The following is a 24,052-nucleotide window of genomic DNA, read 5'->3' as shown; positions in this document are numbered from 1 at the left end:
CCACATAGGATTATTGTAAAAATTAAAAGAGATAATGAACATAAAGAGCTGAGTATGGTGCTTGGCATACGGTGAGTGCCCAGAGGTTTGGACCAAAGACCCTCAATTACTGCAGGGATGGTGCCCTCTTACATCTCAACTAATAGTGAGTCATCAGGAAAGCCCTTAGCTGGATGTAACTGCCTTCTATCTTTATTGTATTTCCTACAAACAGGCATCAACTGGGAGGAACTCCAGAGCATTGAAGTTAGTCTGAGTTCAGTCAACTGGAAGAGAGAGGGCTCTACATCCTCACAATCCCCTAGTGTACTTGGGTATCTGCACCCCTAAATCACTGCCGCATGTTTGTTGATCTCTATTTGAGTGTTATAATGCACCTAGGGTCTTTGGGCAATTTGGTACCAGTCCGCCTCTTTCTCGCTCAGGCTGAGGGATGTCCCTCATCCATGGGAGGGCACTCTGCCTGCTTCCTCATCTAGACCAGGGATGAATCAGGTGAGGAACAGATTTATTCCTCAAACCTTAATTAATTAATTAGTTAATTAATTCCTTAAACCCTTAATGATCTTCCAGCTAGAGTATATGGGATCACAAAGACTTTCTATGAGATGCATAGCATAGGCGGTTTTAGGAAATTAGTTTCTAGATCTTCATCTTCCCCAAGTACTCATTCCCCAAATTGAGTGTGCCTGAGAATATGCCTTCCAGGCAAGGCTCTTGGGGTTCTCCTAAAACGCTTCCTCTTTTATTTTTGCTTTACCCACTTCGTAAAAAGCCTCCCTTTCACCCATCATGAATACAGTGCATTGCCCTGAGGTATAAAATCCTCCATAGTGATAAACAAAAGAATGATTGGAAATATTGATACCATACCAAATTGTAATGACTAACAAATCCTTCTGCAAACCAGGAGGTATCAAATTCTCTGTTTTCAACAAAATTGAAGGAGGCCCTAATAGAGTTAACAGCTGATAATAAAAAAATAAAGTAATTTTTTGTCATATAAATCATAAGGCTTTCAAAGAATGAAATGATATTACTATAACCGAACTCCTTCCATTCCCACCTACTTATTCATATAAGCAAGATTCCTTAGCCCTTATAGCTACAAAAAATGAAAAATAGAAATAGAATTGATGCTGAACCTTGTCTCATTCCAACCATAAGTCATATGCATCCTCAGATTCATGAACGGATTGAAAAAGAGAGCCCCATCCATCCCATTAAAAGATACATTTCTAGTAAACTTTTTTATGTTTAATAATTATCAATATTCATAATATTTTATGTTTTGATTTTACATGTACTGATAATAATGGAAATTAGATTTCAATGCAGAAGAAAACTTTGAACACTTAAAGCCTCATGGCCACAAGAAAATAAATTTAATTTCAATAGCTATACATGTTTTGTTGTTGCAAAGAAACAAAAGGATAATCACCAAAAGAGTGTTCAAACATGTTGCATTAGGATAAAATTCTGCAGAAGTGGAATGGGAACTGATATTTGAGGAATAAAAAGAAACAATGTAAAGTTCTGACCATTAGAGAAGAATTTTTATATGTATTTTTAATTGGATGGTGGAGTGTATGAAAGACACCTTGTTTGATTTCTAGGTGACATTGGATACATTTATAAAGAGTGAAATAATTGCCTTACTAAACATATGTGTTTATAACAGGCTAAACATCGTATATTTTTCCAATATAGAAACCTATGATATATTCTAAGAATGAACTTAATCAATGTGTGAGAAGGAGCACACTGCATCACGATTGTTTTAGGAGGAATGCAAACAAACAAAAAAAGATTGAAGACCAGCACATAAGGATATTCTACCCAGATGAGGGGTGTCTGAAGGAAGCAGGGGAGATCTGGGACTCCAGTTAGGGTGCGCTTACACAGAACAAGACTAGAGGAAGGATGTGCTTTGTCCTTAAAATGCCTAAGTTTTGGCATACACCTTGAAAATGGGTTTATAGCATTTTCTTTGATGTCTGGGCAACAGTTCATATTAAATATAGTGAAAAAAGAATTGATTTCATAAGGACAGGGAAAAAATTGCTAGGTAGCATGGCTAGAGAGTCTAGAAGAGACAGTAACAGAAGGCTGCAGTTTTTGAAAGGCCAGGTTGCAACCCCAAGGCAATTAGAAATCTGTCGGAAGAAGGCCAGGGAGCACGACTGAAGAAAAGGGTACAGAGGCCCTGAGAAGCCAGGGATTGAGCCCACAGGTTGAGAACTGGCCTGAGCAAGGATCCCAGATAGACACAGAGCAGGTACTAAGAACAGAAGGGCCAAACCAGCCTGAAGGCATGAGCAGGCTGAGGCTTACAGACGTACTTTAAATCAACAAAAAGGCCCAAGATAGATAGAGTACAACTTCAACAAGTGGAGGAAGGTGGCAGCATAGTCTCCGTTTCTGCAAGAGAAATGGCCTTCACCCTAAAAGGGGAAGTCAGATGGCAGAGGGCATAGGGAGGAGAACAGCCCGAGAGAAGCAACTCAGTAGTGAAATGATGTGTGTACATTTAGCCTCTAGGCCCAGAGAAAGCATTTGCTAAAAAAACTTACTAATGGGGCTAAATCTGCTCTCAGTGTCTTTTCTCCCTTGGGGAAACTGAAGGGAATAAGGAAACCCTGAGTTAAGAAAACAATATCCTGAATTTTGAAGGGGAGAAAGCTCCTGGGAATTACAAACTGGTTAACCTGATGTTCCTCCCCAGGCCATTTAACAGACCAATTGAGAGCCATCCTAAAAGATTTCTTTCAGTGACTACTAGAAACCTGTCAAGATCCTCTAAGATTAATGCATGTAAAACTACATTTTTTCACCTTAGTTATGGTCATTATGATGATAAAGCAGATGATACTATGTGCAGTAGTAAAGATAATAAAGCTTATCTTTATTTCAGAAATGCTAGAGTTGCCAGTAACATTTGAATTATAGAGACAACTGGGATAACAGAAACCATTTAAACCAATGGAAATTGAAACCAGAAAATAGTAATTCTTTTGATGGAACAGACTGAGAAGCCAAATGGGGTCTAGGGAGGCAAATCACCAATTAGCGAAAGCAGGAAGCTGCTACCACACTGCTGGGCTGGAGGAACAGGGGGAAGACAGGGTTAATGGGCCCAGGGGTGGAACCCAAGTGGGCCTGTCCAGTGGTATCTGGAGCCAGTGAAGAGCTGTGGCTGCTGCTGGAGAGGCCTTATAGCATAGAGTATGGGGAAGAAACACTCATTCTCCTTCCTCCTGCTAACTCTCACATCTTCCCGAATGCCTGCTGTTGGCTGTCACGAGCCTGGGATACACAGCCTGCAGGAGTCAGCCTTCCCGCCGTATAGAGCAGAAACTGAGGGACTGATCTAAGGGCAAACAGGCCCAGGACCCACACAGCACACACCTTGTGCATAAAGTGATGAAACATGGGATGAATAATAGTGTAGTTGACTGGATCTATAACCGACTGAACAAGTAGTAGTTGTTGACTAAGGGGCAACAAAGGTCTTGGGTCAACCTGGAGACCATCTCCAAGTGATAAGGCGTCTGTTATAGCCAACCTAGCTGGGCAGTAGATCACTCAACGAAATCGATCTTACGACCTTAGGCTGCTTTAAAACCCTGTGTTGGGCCTGAAGTGTACTCAGCACATAGGAAATAATTAGTCACACTACACTTTGTGCTGCTTAGATCATATCTGGAATATAGGTCATGTTACACTGGCAAAAACAAAGTGTATCCAAGGAGTGCTACCTGGAACTGGGGCTGAAAATTATGTCCTGTGAGATATGGTTGAAGGAAGTAGGCATGTTTTACCTAAGAGGTGGAAAGACTATATGGGGTCTTGCCAGTGATCTTCAGATATCTGAAGGGTTTTGTCACATGAAAGAGATAATAATAATTGACAGTACTAACTGACTATTTAATAAGTTCTAGGTACCTAACTCATTTAATCATCCTCACACCCCTGTTAAGGATAAGTATTATCGTACCTATTTTACAAATGAGAAAACTGAGGCTTGACAGGTCACATAACCACCACTTGGCTTAAGCCTAGTCAAACCTTTCCGACTCTGAAGCCCATGTTCTTAACTATTATGCTTACCATATGTTGTTTTGCTAAACCAGGCAAGTACCAATGGGTTGAAGCTACCATGAGGCAAAATTTGACTTGGCGTAAGGATGATCCTCCCAATGAAAGTTTAACTTTCTTATTGTCTAATTGTGGCAATGACTGCTTCTGGAAGTAAGAGTTTCAATTCACAGATGTGTTTAACCAAAAGTTAGTTATCTAGCAGGTTACTAATATCAAGAAGAAAAGTATTATTAAAGATAAAAAGGGGCATTTCATAATGATAGAAAAAATCAATTCAACAGGAAAATGTAACAATCCTAAACATGTATGCATCTAACCATATAGCTTCAAAATATATAAAACAAAAATTGACAGACCTAAAAGGAGAAGTAAACAAATCCATAATTATATTTGGAGATTTCAACTCATCTCTGTTATAACTGGTAGAACACACAAAAAAGAAAATAGAAGAGTAGAACAACACAATTAGCCATCTTGATCTAATTGACATATATAAAATTTATACCCAACAACTGCAGAATACACATTGTTTCCAAGTGCATGTGAAACATTCATCAAGATAGTTATTTAGCAAAGCTGCTGGAGAAGATACTTCTCGTTGAGCAGGAAGTTGGACTAATCAAATTTTAAGATCACTTCCACCTCTGAAATTCTAAACTTTACTCATCTTTTCCTAAGAATGTCACCCTCAGTCCAGCTTCCCCACTGTGTATTGCTGATAATGATGTCTTTTCAGCCATTTCCCTAATAAGAAAGAGGCTGTGGAGACATCTTTAATTTTACATAAATGTAGGGTGTGTGCTCCTGTCCCTCCCCCAAACCTTGCTCATTCTTTTTTAAAAATTTTATTTTTCAAACTGAAGTATAGTTGATTTACAATGTTGTGTTAGTGTGTACAACAAAGTGTTTCAGATATATATATGTGTTCTTTTTCATATTCTTTTCCATTATAGGTTATTACAAGATATTGAATATAGTTCCCTGTGCTATACAGTATATCTTTGTTGTTCATCTGTTTTATATACGGTAGTGTGTATCTGTTAATCCCAGACTCCTAAGTTATCCCTCTCCCCCATTCCCCTTTGGTAACCATAAGTTTGTTTTCTATGTCTATGAGTCTGTTTCTGTTTTGTAAATAAGTTCATTTGTATCACTTTTTTGGATTCCACATATTTGTCTTTCTCTGTCTGACTTACTTCACTTAGTATGATAATCTCTAGGTCCATCCATGTTGCTGCAAATGGTATTATTTCATTCTTTTTAATGGCTGAGTTATATTCCATTGTATGTATGTACCATACAATGGAATCTTCTTTACCAATTCATCTGTCAGTGGACATTTACGTTGCTTCCATGTCTTGGGTATTGTAAATAGTGCTGCTCTGAACATTGGGGTGCATGTATCTTTTCGAATTAGAGTTTTCGTCTTTTCTGGATATATGTCCAGGAGTGGGATTGCAGGATCATATGGTAACTCTATTTTTAGTTTTTTAAGGAACCCCCATACTGTTCTCCATAGTGGCTGTACCAAGTTACATTCATGCCAGCAGTGTAGGAGGGTTCCCTTTTCTCCACACCCTCTTCAGCATTTATTATTTACAGACTTTTTGATGATGGCCATTCTGACTGGTGTGAGGTGATAATCTCATTATAGTTTTGATTTGCATTTCTCTAATAATTAGCGATGTTGAGTGTATTTTCATGTGCCTGTTGGCCATCTGTATGTCTTCTTTGGAAAAATGTCTATTTAGGTCTTCTGCCCACTTTTTGATTGGGTTGTTTGTTTCTTTGATATTGAGCTCTATGAGCTGTTTGTATATTTTGGAAATCAATCCCTGTCAGTCGCATCGTTTCTCGCCGATTCTTTTAGTTGAACATCTCTCCCATCTCTTCCCTTATTTATATATCCCAAGTCAAAGCCTCAGCCCAGATCCTGATTCATGGCCCTCCTACCTCTGAAATCACCTACCAACTCAGCAACCAAGACCAGCATCTTGTCCTGAGCCACCTTGCTGGAGCAGGCCAAACCCTCACCTGTAACACACTACTCCTGTGAATTCATTTATTCTACTCTATGCCCCTCCAAAGCCCCAGAGCTTACAGAAATAATCTACAACAGAATAGGATTAAATGATTATAAGAGGACATCAAATGAAGGGACAATAAGTGTAGATAAAATAACATAAAATTAGATAAAGTGAGTACTCAAAATGCATGCTTCGGATACTGATGGATTGCTAGAGATAGACCAAAATTGGCTCCAAGGAGACTAGTGAGTCTAACTACTTCAAGACCTTCAGTAGGCTGCTTCAGAACCTAATTCTTCTTATCTTCTTCTACTTCTGGGTACTTTGAAGTCCCCCTGGGAAACATATCTCTCTTCCCATGTATGTTGCTTCATCCCTAGACTTTTGTGATTACATAGAGAATCATCCTCTTGTGATGATCCCAGTGCAGAATTCAGAATACTGTACCCATGAAGGACATGAGTTCAAAGCTCCCCAACCACCCCATATTCCAGCTGTTTCCTTATTTATTACTGGAATATGAAATTTTCCTACCTCCTAAGGTCCTTGGGTGGTTTAAGCAAGATAAGGTTTATTAAGAAGTTGGAGTCAATAGTTAGAGCTACTCACCCCTGCTCCTCTTTAAGTTCTTGACTAAGTGAGCTATACCCAGAGGAATCAGTAGCCAAATGGAAATGAACTCCATTTTTTTAAATTAACAACTGGATGAGCACATAATCTTTCCCTTTCCCCTCTCCCCACTTTGGAGATTCTCTGATAATTTGCACTGGAGAACATGACTCAGAATAGGGAATTCTTGTTTCTTGCTCCCTTGTCTTAAACTGAGTCCAGGTTTGCACATCAGTCCCTGAAGTTATCCATCCAAACTCATAGATAAGAAAATCTTCCCCACCCACCCAGTCACAAGCAGAAGCTGGAATACTGTGGGTGGGGGAAGATGTGAGAGATTTTTGAGGCAGGCAGGCCAGCAGGCCAGGGCAACTACTCTTAATGACATGGAAGGAACTTCAGGAGAAGGCCACAGGTTATAAGCAGCACTTCAAGACACAGTCACCTTGCTCTCCAGTGACCCGTGACTCAGTGAGTGACTTTGGCTATAACTAATCAAATTAGCAACTCATAACACAGAGATGCACAAGGGAGGTTCTCAAAAAGCAAAAATTGTGGAGAGGGAAATGAATCTTCCTTTCACCTCCACAGAATGTAAAAACACAGGGCATGAACTCAGCACCTAGAAAACACTTAGTAAATCATACATATTTGATATTTTCCACATGGCTGTTAGCATTATTTTAATATAAAATCACTTTTCACAGTTTGTGCTCATTTATACTCCTCCCAAAAATTTAACAGAAAAATGTTTCATCATATCTGTGCCATATATACATCTTTACTTCAAAGATTGTATTGAAATTCTTTCTTAAAGAAGTATTTCCTATCTGATGAGAGCTAGTGCTCACTCCCTCTTCCTTTCACCAAAAATCAGCAGGTTACTTTTTATACTCCCTGGTATCTGCGTACGTGGTTAATATTTATTTTTAGCTATCATCTAAGATAACTGGAAAATTTGCCCTTGTGTCTTCCTGGTGCTCTCAATGTCACTTGTGCCTATTTTAGATCTCAGTTTTCTAGAGGGCAGGGAGACATATCTGATCAATTCATTCAGCATCCACTGCACAGAAGGGTGTGTGTGTGTGTGTGTGTGTGTGTGTGTGTGTGTGTGTGTGTTAGGGAGAAGTATAAATATACTCAGTTCTTGACTATTTATAGGCAGAATCTAAGTCTTTAAAAATAATAATAGCATTTATCAAGTGCTTTCTGTGTTCCTGCCCTTTTCTGAGCACTTACATGTATTAACTCATTCATCTTCAAAGTGTTGCCAGAGGTGTTCCAGGTCTTTGCTCAAAAGCCATCAACCCCCATCTTTAGCAGGAATGAACATAAATCTTTAAGTTAAAGTGTCCAGAGATAAGAAAGGAAGCTACAAGCAAAAACAAAAAAACCAAACCCAGAGGACCTTAGAGATGGTGGAGGAGTAACATGTGAAGATCACCTTCCCCCCCAAAATATATCTAAAATACATCTACATGTGGAACAACTCCTACAGAACACCTACTGAACGCTGGCAGAAGACCTCAGACTTGCCAAAAGGCAAGAAACTCCCCATGTAACTGGCCATGTGGCTGACAGGGTCTTGGTGCTCCTGCCGGCTGTTAGGCTAGAACCTCTGAGGTGGGAGAGCCGAGTTCAGGACATGGGACCACCAGAGACCTCCCAGCCCCATGTAATATCAATCAGCGAGAGCTTTCCCAGAGATCTCCATCTCAATGCTAAGACCCAGCTCCACTCAACGACCAGCAAGCTCCAGTGCTGGACACCACAAGCCAAACAACTAGCAAGACAGGGACACAACCCCACCCATTAGCAGAGAGGCTGCCTAAAATCATAATAAGTTCACAGACACCCCAAAACACACCACCAGATGTGGTCCTGCCCACCAGAAAGACAAGATCCAGCCTCATCCACCAGAACACAGGCACTAGTCCCCTCCACCGGGAAGCCTACACAATCCACTGAACCAACCTTACCCACTGGGGGCAGACACCAAAAACAACAGGAACTATGAACTTGCAGCCTGCGAAAAGGAGACCCCAAACACAGTAAGTTAAGCAACATGAGAAGACAGAGAAATATGCAGCAGATGAAGGAGCAAGGTAAAAGCCCACCTGACCAAACAAATGAAGAGGAAATAGGCAGTTTACCGGAAAAAGAATTCAGAGGAATGATAGTAAAGATGATCCAAAATCTTGGAAATAGAATGGAGAAAATAAAATAAACGTTTAACAAGGACCTAGAAGAACTAAAGAGTAAACAAACAATGATAAACAGCACAATAAATGAAATTTAAAACTCTCTAGAGGGACTTCCCTGGTGACGCAGTGGCCGAGACTCCATGCTCCCAATGCAGGGTGCCTGCGTTCGAGCCCTGGTCAGGGAACTAGATCCCACATGCATGCTGCAACTAAGAGTTCTCATGCCACAACTAAGGAGCCTGCCTGCTGCAACTGGGACCTGGTGCAACCAAATAAATAAATATATTAAAAAAAAAACTCTCTAGAAGGAATCAAAAGCAGAATAACTGAGGCAGAAGAATGGATAAGTGACCTGGAAGATAGAAGAGTGGAAATAACTACTGCAGAGCAAAATAAAGAAAAAGGAATGAAAAGAATTGAGGACAGTCTCAGAGACATCTGGGACAACAGTAAACGCACCAACATTCAAATTATAGGGATCCCAGGAGAAGAGGAATAAAAGAAAGGGTCTGAGAAAATATGTGAAGAGATTACAGTTGAAAACTTCCCTAACATGGGAGGGGAAATAGTCAGTCAAGTCCAGGAAGTTCAGAGAGTCCCATACAGGATAAATCCAAGGAGAAACACGCCAAGACACATATTACTCAAACTGTCAAAAATTAAATACAAAGAAAAAATATTGAAAGTAGAAAGGGAAAAGCAACAAATAACATCCAAGGGAATCCCCATAAGATTAAGAGCTGATCTTTCAGCAGAAACTCTGCAAGCCTGAAGGGAGTGGCAGGACATATTTAAAGTCATGAAAAGAAAAAACCTACAACCAAGATTACTCTACCCAGCAAGGATCTCATTCAAATTCGACGGAGAAATTAAAACCTTTACAGACAAGCAAAAGCTAAGAAAATTCAGCACCACCAAACCTGCTTTACAACAAATGCTAAAGGAACTTCTCTAGGCAGGAAACACAAGAGAAGGAAAAGACCTACAATAACAAACCCAAAACAATTAAGAAAATGGTAATAGGAACATACATATTGATAACTACCTTAAATATAAATGGATTAAATGCACCAACCAAAAGACATAGACTGCCTGAATGGTTACAAAAACAAGACCCGTATATATGCTGTCTACAAGAGACCCACTTCAGACCTAGGTACACATACAGACTGAAAGTGAGGGGATGGAAAAAGATATTCCATGAAAGTGGAAATCAAAAGAAAGCTGGAGTAGCAATTCTCCTATCAGACAAAAGAGACTTTAAAATAAAGACTATTACAAGAGACAAAGAAGGACACTAGAGAATTATCAAGGGATCAATCCAGGAAGAAGATATAACAATTGTAAATATTTATGCACCCAACATAGGAGCACCTCAGTACATAAGGCAAATACTAACAGCCATAAAAGGGGAAATCAACAGTAACACATTCATAGTAGGGGACGTTAACACCCCACTTTCACCCATGGACAGATCATCCAAAATGGAAATAAATAAGGAAACACAAGCTTTAAATGATACATTAAACAAGACGGACTTAATAGATATTTATAGGACATTCCATCCAAAAACAACAGAATACACTATCTTCTCAAGTGCTCCTGGAACAGTCTCCAGGATAGATCATATCTTGAGTCACAAATGAAGCCTCGGTACATTTAAGAAAATTGAAATCGTATCAAGTATCTTTTCTGACCACAGTGCTATGAGACTAGATATCAATTACAGGAAAAAATCTGTAAAAAATACAAACACATGGAGGCTAAACAATACACTAGTAAATAACCAAGAGATCACTGAAGAAATCAAAGAGGAAATCAAAAAATACCTAGAAACAATGACAATGAAAACACGACGACCCAAAACCTGGGATGCAGCAAAAACAGTTCTAAGAGGGAAGTTTATAGCAATACAATCCTACCTCAAGAAACAAGAAACATCTCAAATAAACAACCTAACCTTACACCTAAAGCAATTAGAGAAAAAAGAACAAAAAAACCTCAAAGTTAGCAGAAGGAAAGAAATCATAAAGATCAGATCAGAAATAAATGAAAAAGAAATGATGAAAATGATAGCAAAAATCAATAAAACTAAAAGGTAGTTCTTTGACAAGATAAACAAAGTTGATAAACCATTAGCCAGACTCATCAAGAAAAAAATGGAGAAGACTCAAATCAACAGAATTAGAAATGAAAAAGGAGAAGTAACAACTGACACTGCAGAAATACAAAGGATCATGAGAGATTACTACAAGCAACTCTATGCCAATAAAATGGACAACCTGGAGAAATGAACAAATTCTTGGAAAAGCACAACCTTCCAAGACTGAATCAGGAAGAAATAGAAAATATAAACAGACCTATCACAAGCACTGCAATTGAAACTGTGATTAAAAATCATCCAACAAACAAAAGCCCAGGACCAGACAGCTTCACAGGCGAATTCTATCAAACATTTAGAGAAGAGCTAACACCTATCCTTCTCAAACTCTTCCAAACTATAGTAGAGGGAGGAACACTTCCAAACTCATTCTACAAGGCCACAATCACCCTGATACCAAAACCAGCCAAAGATGTCACACACACACACACAAAAACTACAGGACAGTATCACTGATGAACATAGATGCAAAAATCCTCAACAAAATACTAGCAAACAGAATGCAACAGCACATTAAAAGGATCATACACCATGATCAAGTGGAGTTTATCCCAGGAATGCAAGGATTCTTCAATATACATAAATCAATCATTGTGATACACCATATTTACAAATTGAAGGATAAAAATCATATGATCATCTCAATTGATGCAGAAAAAGCTTTTGACAAAATTCAACACCCATTTAAGATAAAAACTCTCCAGAAAGTAGGCATAGAGGGAACCTACCTCAACATAATAAAGGCCATATATGAAACACCCACAGCCAACATCGTTCTCAGTGGTGAAAAACTGAAACCATTTCCTCTAAGATCAGGAACAAGACAAGGTTGTCCGCTCTCACCACTATTATTCAACATAGTTGTGGAAGTTTTAACCACAGCAATCAGAGAAGAAAAAGAAATAAAAAGAATTCAAATCAGAAAAGAAGAAGTAAAACAGTCACTGTTTGCAGATGACATGATAGTATACATAGAGAATCCTAAAGATGCTACCAGAAAACTACTAGAGCTAATCAATGAATTTGGTAAAATAGCAGGATACAAAATTAATGAACAGAAATCTCTTGCATTCCTATACACTAATGATGAAAAATCTGAAAGAGAAATTAAGGAAACACTCCATTTACCATTGCAACAAAATGAATAAAATACCTAGGAATAAATCTACCTAAGAAGACAAAAGACCTGTAAGCAGAAAACTGTAAGACACTGATTAAAGAACTTAAAGGTGATACAAACAGATGGAAAGATATACCATGTTCTTGGATTGGAAGAATCAGCATTGTGAAAATGATTATACTACCCAAAGCAATCTACAGATTCAGTGCACTCCCTATCAAACTACCAATGTCATTTTTCACAGAACTAGAACAAAATATTTCACAATTTGTATGGAAACACAAAAGACCCCAAAAAGCAAAAGCAATCTTGAGAAAGAAAAATGGAGCTGGAGGAATCAGGTGCCTGTTCTTCAGACTATACTACAAAGCTACAGTAATCAAGACAGTATGGTACTGGCACAAAAACAGAAATATAGATCAAAAAACAGGACAGAAAGCCCAGAGATAAACCCACGCACCTAGGGTCAACTAATCTATGACAAAGGAGGTAAGGATGTACAATGGAGAAAAGACAGCCTCTTCAATAAGTTGTGCTGGGAAAACTGGACAGCTGTATGTAAAATAATGAAATTAGAACACTCCCTAACACCATACACAAAAAAAAGCTCAAAACGGATTAAAGACCTAAATGTAAGGCCAGACACTATAAAACTCTTAGAGGAAAACATAGGAAGAACACTATTTGACATAAATCACAGCAAGATCCTTTTTTGACCCACCTCATAGAGAAATGGAAATAAAAACAAAAAGAAACAAATGGGACCTAAGGAAACTTCAAAGCTTTTGCACAGAAAAGGAAACCATAAACCAGATGAAAAGACAATCCTCAGAATGGGAGAGAATATTTGCAAATGAAGTAACTGACAAAGGATTAATCTCCAAAATATACAAGCAGCTCATGGAGCTCAATATCAAATAAACAAACAGCCCAATCCAAAAATGGGCAGAAGACCTAAGTAGACATTTCTCCAAAGAAGATATACAGATTGCCAACAAACCCATGAAAGGATGCTCAACATCACTAATCATTAGAGAAATGAAAATCAAAACTACAATGAGGTATCACCTCACACCAGTCAGAATGGCCATCATCAAAAAATCCAGAAACAATAAATGCTGGAGAGGGTGTGGAGAAAAGGGAACCTTCTTGCACTGTTAGTGGGAATGGAAATTGGTACAGGCACTATGGAGAACAGTATGGAGGTTCCTTAAAAAACTAAAAATAGAACTACCATATGACCCAGCAATCCCACTACTGGGCATATACCCTGAGAAAACCATGACTCAAAACGTGTCATGTACCGCAACGTTCATTGCAGCACTATTTCCAATAGCCAGGATATGGAAGCAACCTAAGTGTCCATCGACAGATGAATGGGTAAAATAGATGTGGTACATATATACAATGGAATATTACTCAGCCATAAAAGGAAACGAAATTGAATTATTTGTAGTGAGGTGGATGGACCTAGAATCTGTCATACAGGGTGAAGTAAGTCAGAAAGAGAAAGACAAATACCGTACGCTAGCACATATATATGGAATCTAAAGAAAAAATTGTTCTGAAGAACCTAGGGACAGGACAGGACTAAAGACACAGATGTAGAGAATGGACTTGAGAACACGGGGAGGGGAAAGGGTAAGCTGGGACGAAGTGAAAGAGTGGCATTGACATATAGCCACTACCAAATGTAAAATAGATAGCTAGTGGGAAGAAGCCACATAGCACAGGGAGACCAGGTAGGTGCTTTTTGTCCACCTAGAGGGGTGGGATAGGGAGGGTGGGAGGGAGATGCAAGAAGGAGGGGATATGGGGATGTAAGTATAGGTAGAGCTGATTCACTTTGTTATACAGCAGAAACCAACACAGCAATATAAAGCAATTATATTCCAATAAAGGTGTTAAAAAACAAAAAAACAAACCCAGATGGAACCATCTGGGACCAAGATGGCAATGAATCTGACCTTCAACAGATTTCTAGGTCCTTATTTTTTCTCCTCCTAATCTTAAAGAGGACAGAGGAAAGGAGGACATGGAAAGAAAATTTTCTCCTGAAGGTGTTAGCAAAAGTACTAAATCAAGTGAGATGTGGGGGTTATCTAGTGATTTAGTTTATCCAGCCTCTCTTTTCTCCAATCCCTAATTGTAAGATAATTTACATTAATACAGGATGCCACAGATTGTGGTAGGGTAAAGCACCATTGAGATTTGGAATCAAACCTCGAGTGTTCATAAATTGGCTCCACCAGTTAAAAGCCCTGTGCCTCTGAGTGAAATCTCGACCTCTCTAGCCTCAATTACCTTCAACAAAAGTTGGGTATATTAACAATGCTGTTTTGATGTATTGTAAAAATTAAATAATTCAATGTATGTGAAATAGCATGATATCTGGGACATAGGAAATGTTTAACAAGTTAAAACTATTAGTACTTAATATTGATAATGATAATTTTACTTCACGTGGCATTGAGTACAGAGATCTACGGGAATCAGAAAAGAGAGACTTATTTCTTTTTCTTCTTCTCTTGCCCAGCTTCCTACAAGAAAATAAACACTCGCAATCTTAAGGTCCCAGGGACAGATGAAGTAGAGCTCACCTGCCAGGCTGTAGGCTATCCCCTGGCAGAAGTGTCCTGGCCAAATATCAGTGTTCCTACCAACACCAGCCACACCAAGACCTCTGAAGGCCTCTACCAGGTCACTAGCGTTCTGCGCCTAAAGCCGCACCCTGGCAGGAATTTCAGCTGTGTGTTCTGGAACGCCAATATGAAGGAACTCACTTCGGCCATCGTTGACCAAGGTAAGAGCTGCCTAGCTTACCAGTCAGGGTTCAGGCAAGAAATGGATGACACATTCAGAATGAGTAATCTGAGGACAGTGTAATAAAGGGACTATTTATGAAGGTGGGATTAGGATTTAGAGAAAGTACTAAAGGTAGTGCAGGACACCTGGGGCTTCAAAGGTCGGGGAGCAATTACCACCCTGGAGAGGCTACTGGAATCTGGAGGAGGGAGCTGTGGCCTCCGGTACAGGGATGCTGCCACCTGCATCAACTCCAAAGAGCAGAAGCTGATGAATGGATACCACAGCCTCGTTCTCCTCCCACCCTCCAGTCTCCTGCTGGTGCTTCCCATTAGCAGAGCCCAGGTGGAATTCCACTGACATGTTCATAAAGTCAACCTCTCAGAGCTCAGAACTGAGTGTTGGAGTGGAGAGAATGGATCCAGAGAGGAAACTGAAAACACCCAGCATAAAGGCTCATCATTGTGATTCAGGCACAGTACTACGAGTCAGCAGTATGAATGTTACTTTGCTGGCTTTGCTGCCAGCCAAGTGGTTTTAGGGTTTTCCAGGAAAACTGACCTCTTAAAATAAACATTTAGAGCCTTCACTGGCTATGCTGAATCCCATACTTTAGAATTTCGTGCACCAGCAAAATTTCTGACAATTTTGGTAGTCGGACAATTCTTTTATCTGCCAAGAACATTCATTTGCCAAATAAGAGAGTTAACATCTAGTATCATAATCATTTCATAAGAGACAGGTCATTTTATCACCAGAGACATAAGTTTCCTATTGTTCCACAAACATCATGGGCTTAACCTCACTCTTTTGGAGGTCAGAAGTCTGAAAACGGCTTCACTGGTCTCAAATCAAGGTGTTGACAGGATTGCACAGGCTCTGAGAATTCATTTTCTTGATTTTTCTGCCTTCTGGAGGCCACCTGCATTCCTTGGCTCGTGGACCTTTCCTACAGCCTTCAACACCAGCAATTGCATTACTCAGATCTCTGCCTCTGTCATCACATCTCTTTCTTTAACTCTCTTGCCTTTTAAGGGCCACCTGTTCCACCTTTTAAGGACCCTTGTGATTACATTAGATACCTCCCCGCAATACATACCTCAACCTGATAATTTAGGATAATTTTCACATTTCAAGGTCCTTAATATAATCACATCTGCAAAATCTTTCTGCTGTGTAGGATAACTCATTCACAGGTTTCAGAACATGGACATGTTTGAGGTGAGTAATTATTCTGCTATCATACCAATAAAGGATATAATCTCCAAGTAAAGAACAGTCCCTAGTTATGATAAATTTAACTTTATAGAAGATTTGCTATGTTGTCATTATATTTCACTATTTGCCCTTTACCTTAGTTAGATAAAACAGAGCCCATGATAAGGACTTGTGTGGCATGCAGGTATTTAGGTGATGACCCCAGGGAGCAGAAGTGAGAGGTTTAGCAAATCAAGACAGGAAAGAAGGAAAAGCAAATAGAAGGGTGCATTACCAAAGTTGTTGGTGTGGACAATAGAAGCTTAAGTACTCAAGGACCACCTGAGAAGTGCATAGATCATCTCCTAAGATGTTTACTCAAAGGGCTTCAGGTGGAAGGACTAATCAATCTGCTTTTACCCCCAGTGGTTAACAGTTGTCCCCAGGAGCGTTAACTGCCTTCTACTGTGAGCTATGCATGCATGTGGGCTGAGTGAGCTCCCCACAGCATCTATAGCATCAAAGTCATTCCAGGGCAGAAAGCAATGTATCCACTTGCGGTGAATCACTGACCATGAAGTGAGTCAAGGCCCACCCCGAATTCTACCCAGTCTGTGGCTGAAATCAGAGGTGAAGCTGAGAGGAAATGAGGCAGGACTACAACAGTCTATCCCTTGTGCTGCTCAAATCCCTCCATTCATGCCCTACATTAAGTCCACTGTCTCCGAGCCTTCAGGCAGGGAAGTAGCTACAATCTCTGCACAAGATGCACATACGAGAGTTCATGGAACAAGTTACAGCTCCTGCTGCTGCAACTGATCCCAAGCCATAAGTGATGTTTGTCATTTCTCTCATCCACCATACATTCTAGATTTCCCTTGCTCAGCATTTCAGATGGAATAGTTTGTTTGCCTGGAAGATGAAGAGAAATAGGGGTTGGGGGTGACTCAGACTTTCAACCCTGAGAGACATGAGCCCGTAGTCACCTTGCCCTTAGCAGACTGAAGTTGTTGCAATTGCCTTTTCATTGTTATTGTGGGTATGGAAGTAACAAGACTCAGAGAATCAGTGGATCCCTGAGTTCCAGACATAGTCTTCCTTGCCTCCATTATGTAGCAGCATTTGAGTTCTTCCTGGTAATCAAGATTGATTACTCTACCAGTGCAATGATTCTTTTCTTTGCCTGCTGGTCTGACAGTGGGTAGAGCTCAAGCTGACTAGGCAGTATCTAGATGCAATAGAACATATCCCTTGGTACAGCATCCTTTGGTAGAAGTACTTGCCACTAGGAAGCTGGACCTTTAAGTGGAGCCTAAATTTGTGGAGATGAGAAGCAAAAATTCTACAAATGGGTCACTGGAAGTAATGATGAAAGGGACCAACCTTCAGCATTGGGGGAGCCCTGGCATAAAAGTAGCACATGGTTGAGGCAAGACTGTCTGGGGGAAGTGAGTTAGAACCTGCACAGAACCATCCATCATTCAGCCACATTCAGCCATAGCTGAAATCAGGGGTAAGACAGGCAGAATATGAGTTGGGGCACCAGAGATACCTGCCCTATCTCAAATTAAATTTTATCATGGATTGGCACCAATCCACAGACCAGACTGAGAACTTTGAAGTGACTCTATGCCCATCTCATCGTTAATTTCCTAGCATTTCTCTTTTTTACAAAAAAAGAATACTCCCTGATATAGTTTTCAGAGGCAGCCAGCTCCGTTGTCATCTTCAAACCCCCAATTCCCCACTTCCCCAGCTATCCACACTTGGCTACCCAATTTCAGCGCTAAAGTTAGCCCAGCTTCTTTCTAACTAAGTTATTATGATGAAGTGAGGAAGTAAGGAGAGGATTCATGCTAAGGATTTAGCAACTTACCATTTTTAGGGCCAACTTTGAGTGAAAATAGTGAATTAGGCAAGTTTGGACCTTTCAATATTCTCTACTTCTTTTTTAAATCACAGCTAAGACCACCAGACTTGTCACCTTATAAAACTTGAGCTATAACTAATTTGTACCAGAGGTCTAGAGTCTTATATATTACAATCCCAGGGGAATTTTTTTTTCCAAGAATTGTTTAGTAAACTCTCCTTTGTTATGTGGAATTTTCTGCCTGGTTAATTTTTGGCCAATACTTTGGATGAAATGTGGTTTTCTAGAATGACACATATAAGGAGCTTTGCTGGGAAACAGGGGCCTGGGTAAGATGAATTTGGAAATAACTGGAATCTACACTTCACATCACTGAGTACATCAGTATTTTTTTCTTCTTGGTAGAGAGGTGGAAGAGCAGACTAACCATTCTTCTGGAAGCCTTGAGGTGGTGAGAAGTTAGGAATGAAGTAAGCTGGCTCTTCTCTCCAGGGGAGAAAACAGAGCTGATGGAATAGTCAACAATCGTGGGAGAGACCTGTGGGGTCTGCATCAGAGGTTGGGAGCTCCTAGGATACCACTCATGAATGTGGCTGGCAGGGGAATGGAGGAATCTTTGAAATGTAGTCAGAGATTTTCAACCAGTCTCTAGAGATAGGTTGAGAATCCTTCCCAGCTCTATATTCATCCTATCCCCTGACATGGATCCTCTGCTCCAGGCAGCTCCCCTTCCTTTCCCTGTACTCTCTGAACCTGCTTGTACCTCTCCAATCACCATGACTTCTCTGCTCAGTAGTTTCTGCCACATAAAATATCATTATTCGCCCTCTTCACCAGTTCTCCATGGCAGCTCAGGTAACTCCAGGGTACAAGGCATCTTTCCCTCATCTTGCATCCTAAAACCTATTGCCTGTACCATTTCTTTGTTTGCCTGTGACTGTACTTGTGTTTTCTCTTTCATTGGTATTTTATTTTCCATGTATTTTAATTGTTCACATGAGTCTTCTTTATGTCCAAACTAAAGCAAAACCTCAGTGCTCTGCCCATGGTAAGTGCTCAATAAATGTCAGATTAATGGGTTGGAGACTTAGTCTTGGATGACCCCAGTCCCATCATCCCAGCTGCTAGTCTGTGTGGACAGCCAGATCAGAGCAGTCAAATGATCCCCTAGTTTGTGATACAAACACCAACAAAATAGCAACAAAATAACCAAAGTCACACATTCTCCCACAAAGGCATTCTTGCTTCTGTTTCACAAAGGCATTTTTTTTTCACAAAGGCATTTTTAAATTGTCTTATGACTGTCCCCTTTCTACTCATTCTCATAAGTTGAGCAGCTCACAGCTGACTTCTGTGACCCACAACATGCTTCTCCAGAAGTCAATGAATAAAACAAATATAGCAGTGAGAGTCTGGGGTGGGAGGTGCTCCAGTGGCTCTAGAATAGATGACTGAACATCCTAATTTTCAATCAGAAATGAAGGAGCAATGAGACCATTTTCCCTTTGAAACAGGGTTCCTTCCACTAAGGCAGTGTTGCATTTTCATTAGGAAATGTAATGAGATTGGAACACAGGAAATAATTATAACAAGACCCTTGTAGGGCTGGCAGAGAAGTTCTCCCAGGAGACTTGGAAGTGACTCTCTGGCAGTGGTCAGGAGCATGGGCTCTAAAGTCAGATGGACTTGAATTTCAAATCCCCTCTCTGCTGCCTACTAGCTCTGAGAACATGAACATATGACTGTGCCACCCTAGAGCTCAGCCTCTCATGTGTAGAATGAGGGTAAATAATGGTAGATATCTAATAGGGTTATTGTGAGGATTAAATGAAATATGTTTGTAAAGTCCTTAGCAATCAGAAAGGATGAAACAGGAAAAAAAGTATGGTACCTTTAGTGAGAGGCATGACTTCCTTGTGAGTGCATGAGGCTGTGGATAGGATAAATCCAATGTTTTTCCCATTGCATCATGACATCATTGTTAAGTAGCATGCAATTACTATAAAACAATCTAAAAGAAGATGTATTAGGATATAGGCTAAGTAACCTCAAAATACAGTGACTCAAATAAAACAGGAGTATATTTCTCTCTGATGTCACAGTCAGAGATAGAAGGTGGTTCAGAGCAGGTAAGTCACTATATTCCATAAAGTCATTCAATAATCCAGGTTCTTCCCATCTTGTTGCTCTGGCATTCTCCAGGATGTTACCCCTGCGGAACTGTCAAAGCTGGATCACTGCCACATTCATGTTTCAGCCTTCAGAAAGGAAGAGAGACACATTCAGTGTTTGAAGGCCAAGACTCAAAAGACCCATTCTCTAGTCCTGAACTTAGTTCACGTGGCTGGCCACACCTAACTGCAGGGGAGGCTTGGAAATGTAGTCTCAGAGAAGCCATGTGTCCAGCTAATCCCTAAATAATACTAGAGAAGAAATGGAGAATGGATTTAAGGGATATGCAGCAGTCTGCCACAAGGTAACTAATGACAAGGAAGATTGAGCAAGGTAGACTAGATAAACAGATGGTCAATTCAGCCCAACAGATCCTTATTGACACCTTTCATGTAGCTGGCGCCTGGCTCTATAGGGGATTCAGAGATGACTTAGAGAAAATCTTTGCACTTCAGATACTTACAATCTAAGCAGACTGATGTCCTGTTGGATGTTCAATGTTAGAAAGTCTTCAGGAATAAGTAGAGTTTGTGTGTGGAAGGGACTATGAGGGAACCTGCCCAGGACAAGGGTTTGCATAAAGGCACTGAAGTAGGGGCCTCTCCTGTTGTGGGGACAGTGAGAACTCCTTGACTTATGGTGCTACATGTAGCAAGTGCTTAATCAGCATTTCCTAGAAGATATTAATTACTATGGGTTATGTATGGTAAGGGAGGTTAACTAGACGTATTGTGGTGATCAGTCACAGTATATACAAATATCAAATCATTATGTTGTATACATGAAACTAATATAATGTTATATGACAATTATACCTCAGTTAAAATTTTTATATATGGATTATCCAATGTGTAGATGAACCAGACTTCTTAATGCTTTTTTTTTTCTTAATGTTCACCACAATCTTAGGATAGAGACAAATATCTGTGGGGCCTGAGCTTTGGATCAGACAGATCTAGGTTTGCAATCCTGGCTTTGTCACTTACTTAGCAGTGATGACCCTATAGATAATTTAGCATCTCAGAGCCTTACTTCCTCAACTGTAAAATGAAGGCCTCACATTAAATGATATCTGATCCCTTCTCAGCTAAAACTGTCTGTGATTCTCAGACAGCACTATGATAGGGGAGGGGGAGGGCAGTTGGCAGGACTGAGCCCTTCCTCATGAGCAGTTTTGCCAGGTTTTTCCTCGACCAGGCTGTTATGTTCTTTTTTCTCTTTTGGCCACGCCACACAGCTTGTGGGATTTTAGCTCCCCAACCAGGGATTGAACTGGGCCCTCAGCAGTGAGAGCGCACACTCCTAACCACTGGGCCTCCAGGGAATTCCCTGTTATGTTTATTCTTTATGAGTTACTCCATGAGGCAAAATTCAGCCTTTTGGAAAGGGCACAGTTTACCCTGGGTACCCTTCCATCTCCCTATAGTGGACGCCCTTCCAGGCCTGCCCTTTGTCAGTCTGCAGCCCTCATTCTAACCAGAGCTCTCCTTTACAAGGCTTTCCCCCAACCTCCAAAATTACTCTTCTCATCCACCTCTCTACTAATTCATCTTTTCCTTACTGTCAGACCTTGATTAGCTGAGATAAGGAAAAGGGCTAGTTGTAGTGATTCATGCTAAGGTATGATATTCTTTTTTTTCAGAAGGATCCTGTTAATCCTGGAGATTGAATAACTGATGGTAAAAATTCTAAGCACCATGAGTGCTTGACGGTGGAGTGAGGAGACATATTTGGACTGAGGGACTATCCTACTGGAAAAAGAGAGATGATGAAGGAGGAGAGAAGGAGAGAGAGAGAGAAAGAAGGGAAAGAAAGAAGAAAAAAGGAAGGAAGGAAGGAAAGAAGGGAGAAAGGGAGAAAGAAAGAAGGAAGGAAAGAAAGAAAGGAAAGAAAGAAAAAGAAAAAAGAAAGAAAGAGAGAAAGAAAGAAGGAAGGAAGACTTAATATGATAGGTGTATCAGAATGATGAAAAGCATGGGATCTGGAACCAGGCAGCCTGGATTATATCTCAGCTATGTCACTTACTGTATAACTTTGGGAAAGGCCTCTGTGCCTCACTCCCTTCATCAGTAAAATGAGGGTCATAGTAGAGCCTGCCTCATAGGGTGGTTGTGAAAAAGAGCTAATACATACAACATTCATATACATACAGCATTCATATATATACAGCATTCATATACATACAGCATTCATAGGACAGTACCTGGCATGGAGTAAATGCTCAGTGCAAGTTGGCCATGTTGGTTATAACCCAGTCATTTGGCCAACTTGTTGGTTTACCTCTAAGCTAACATGTAATGGGATTCTGGTGCTCTTCTTTCCTCCAGGTAATCTGGAATCCCCCGAGACCCCTCCATCTTCACTGCTTCATATTTTCATCCTCTCCTTCATCATTGCTTTAATGTTCATAGCCACAATGATAGTCCTAAGAAAACGGCTCTACCAAAAGTTTTATTCTGGAAAAGGTAAGTGAGTTTCATTCATGGTAACCTAGTGGACTGGGTATCTGCAGTGTGAGGCTCTGCTTGGCCTCACTGGCCTACAGCTGCCCAGCTTCAAACTAAGTCCACGCAGGGCTTATGAATTGCTTTGGGCTTTTCCTGATGATTTTTCCCCCAGAAAAAAATGGCTCCAGTCTTCAGTGAGCTGGAATCTTTACACTGAATATTTTTAAAGGAATGTTTTGTTCCTGTGGCCGAAATTGTTTGCTGTGATCTTTGAGCCAAGAAAATGTCATTAGCCTCGTGAGATCAGTGTTATTTTCGCAGTACAGTTGAGTATGTGGTCAGAGTTCACTCGTGGGAGAATGCCAGGATCCTTTATGAGGATTCCTTTAGTTCTCATTCCTCCTTTCTCCATTCTGGGTCTGAGCTGGGCTGAGCCCTCCTCCTTCCCACAAGAATCTGAATCTTCTGGTTGGGTAAGGAAAGGAAAAAAGTATGAGGCCATCTGGGGGTAGGGAAAGCACATGATTGGTGGTAACCTGAGGTCTCCTCACCCTGTCACATGCTCACCAACCCATTCCTATTCTATTGTGACAGCTGGGACAGAGCATGCCTGTGGCCTTTGAACCCATGCCAGAATACCTGCAGGCCTATCTGATGCTTTCTAAAACTATTCCTTTGTCAGCACCCAGTGAGCTCCTCCCAGAATCTAAACATGGCCTATAGAAAAGGAAAATGCATCTGGGAGTAATTCAGTAGGAATTTGGAATGGTCACTATTTGAGAATTGGGGGGCTTTTAGGTGATTGTTATCCTACGTCTACAGTCTAACTTCTATAGTCTCATCTGCCGTGAAATATTGTCATAATTTTTCCTTTGTCCTATGTGTGCATTAGCTTGGGTATTAACCACAAAACCCTCTACTATGGAATCCAGCATCCAAGAACTATTGTGAAAAGAAAGAGGGGGGGTGGGGAGGAAGGAAGAAGGGAAGAAGGGAGGGAGGAAAGGAGGAAAAATGGGGTGGGGAGAGAGAGAGAGGGGGGATAGAAGTAGAGGGGAAGGGCAATTCACCATAAAGGAGGAATTACAGGGTCTTGCCCCAAAGAACTTTGACTAAACAGAATCACTTCTGCAAATCTATGACCTCAGAGAGTCATGACAGATGCAGCTCATCAGAATCTTACCTTCTGCATTCTTTCATTACCTCCCTCATACGTACCTCTCAGAAACAACTTTATAACCAAGGTTCCAGACCTGGGACCTGAGAGCCCATTAGTCACCTCAGAAATGAGCAGCAGAGTCTTCTGCCCCTACTCTCTTTGGGAAAATGAAATGGAGCA

General features: G+C 40.5%; 1 protein-coding gene across 5 annotated transcripts in view; it reads left to right on the top strand.

The window, feature by feature from the left end:
- PDCD1LG2 (programmed cell death 1 ligand 2) overlaps positions 1-24,052 on the top strand; it is a 132,289-nt gene that overhangs the window by 60,738 nt on the left and 47,499 nt on the right. For all 5 annotated transcript variants that reach the window (XM_089912532.1, XM_089912529.1, XM_022573654.3 and 2 more), the window contains 2 exons: positions 14,759-15,025; positions 22,594-22,731. In XM_089912532.1, coding sequence (XP_089768658.1) covers positions 14,759-15,025; positions 22,594-22,731 — 405 coding nt within the window. The remainder of the gene's footprint in view (positions 1-14,758; positions 15,026-22,593; positions 22,732-24,052) is intronic.

Source organism: Delphinapterus leucas, chromosome 6 (genome assembly GCF_059928025.1).
Source record: "Delphinapterus leucas isolate spDelLeu-1000000601 "Yukka" chromosome 6, BTC_Dleu_Yukka2, whole genome shotgun sequence".
Lineage (NCBI taxonomy): Eukaryota > Metazoa > Chordata > Mammalia > Artiodactyla > Monodontidae > Delphinapterus > Delphinapterus leucas.
This window is presented reverse-complemented; position numbering and strand designations above follow the sequence as displayed.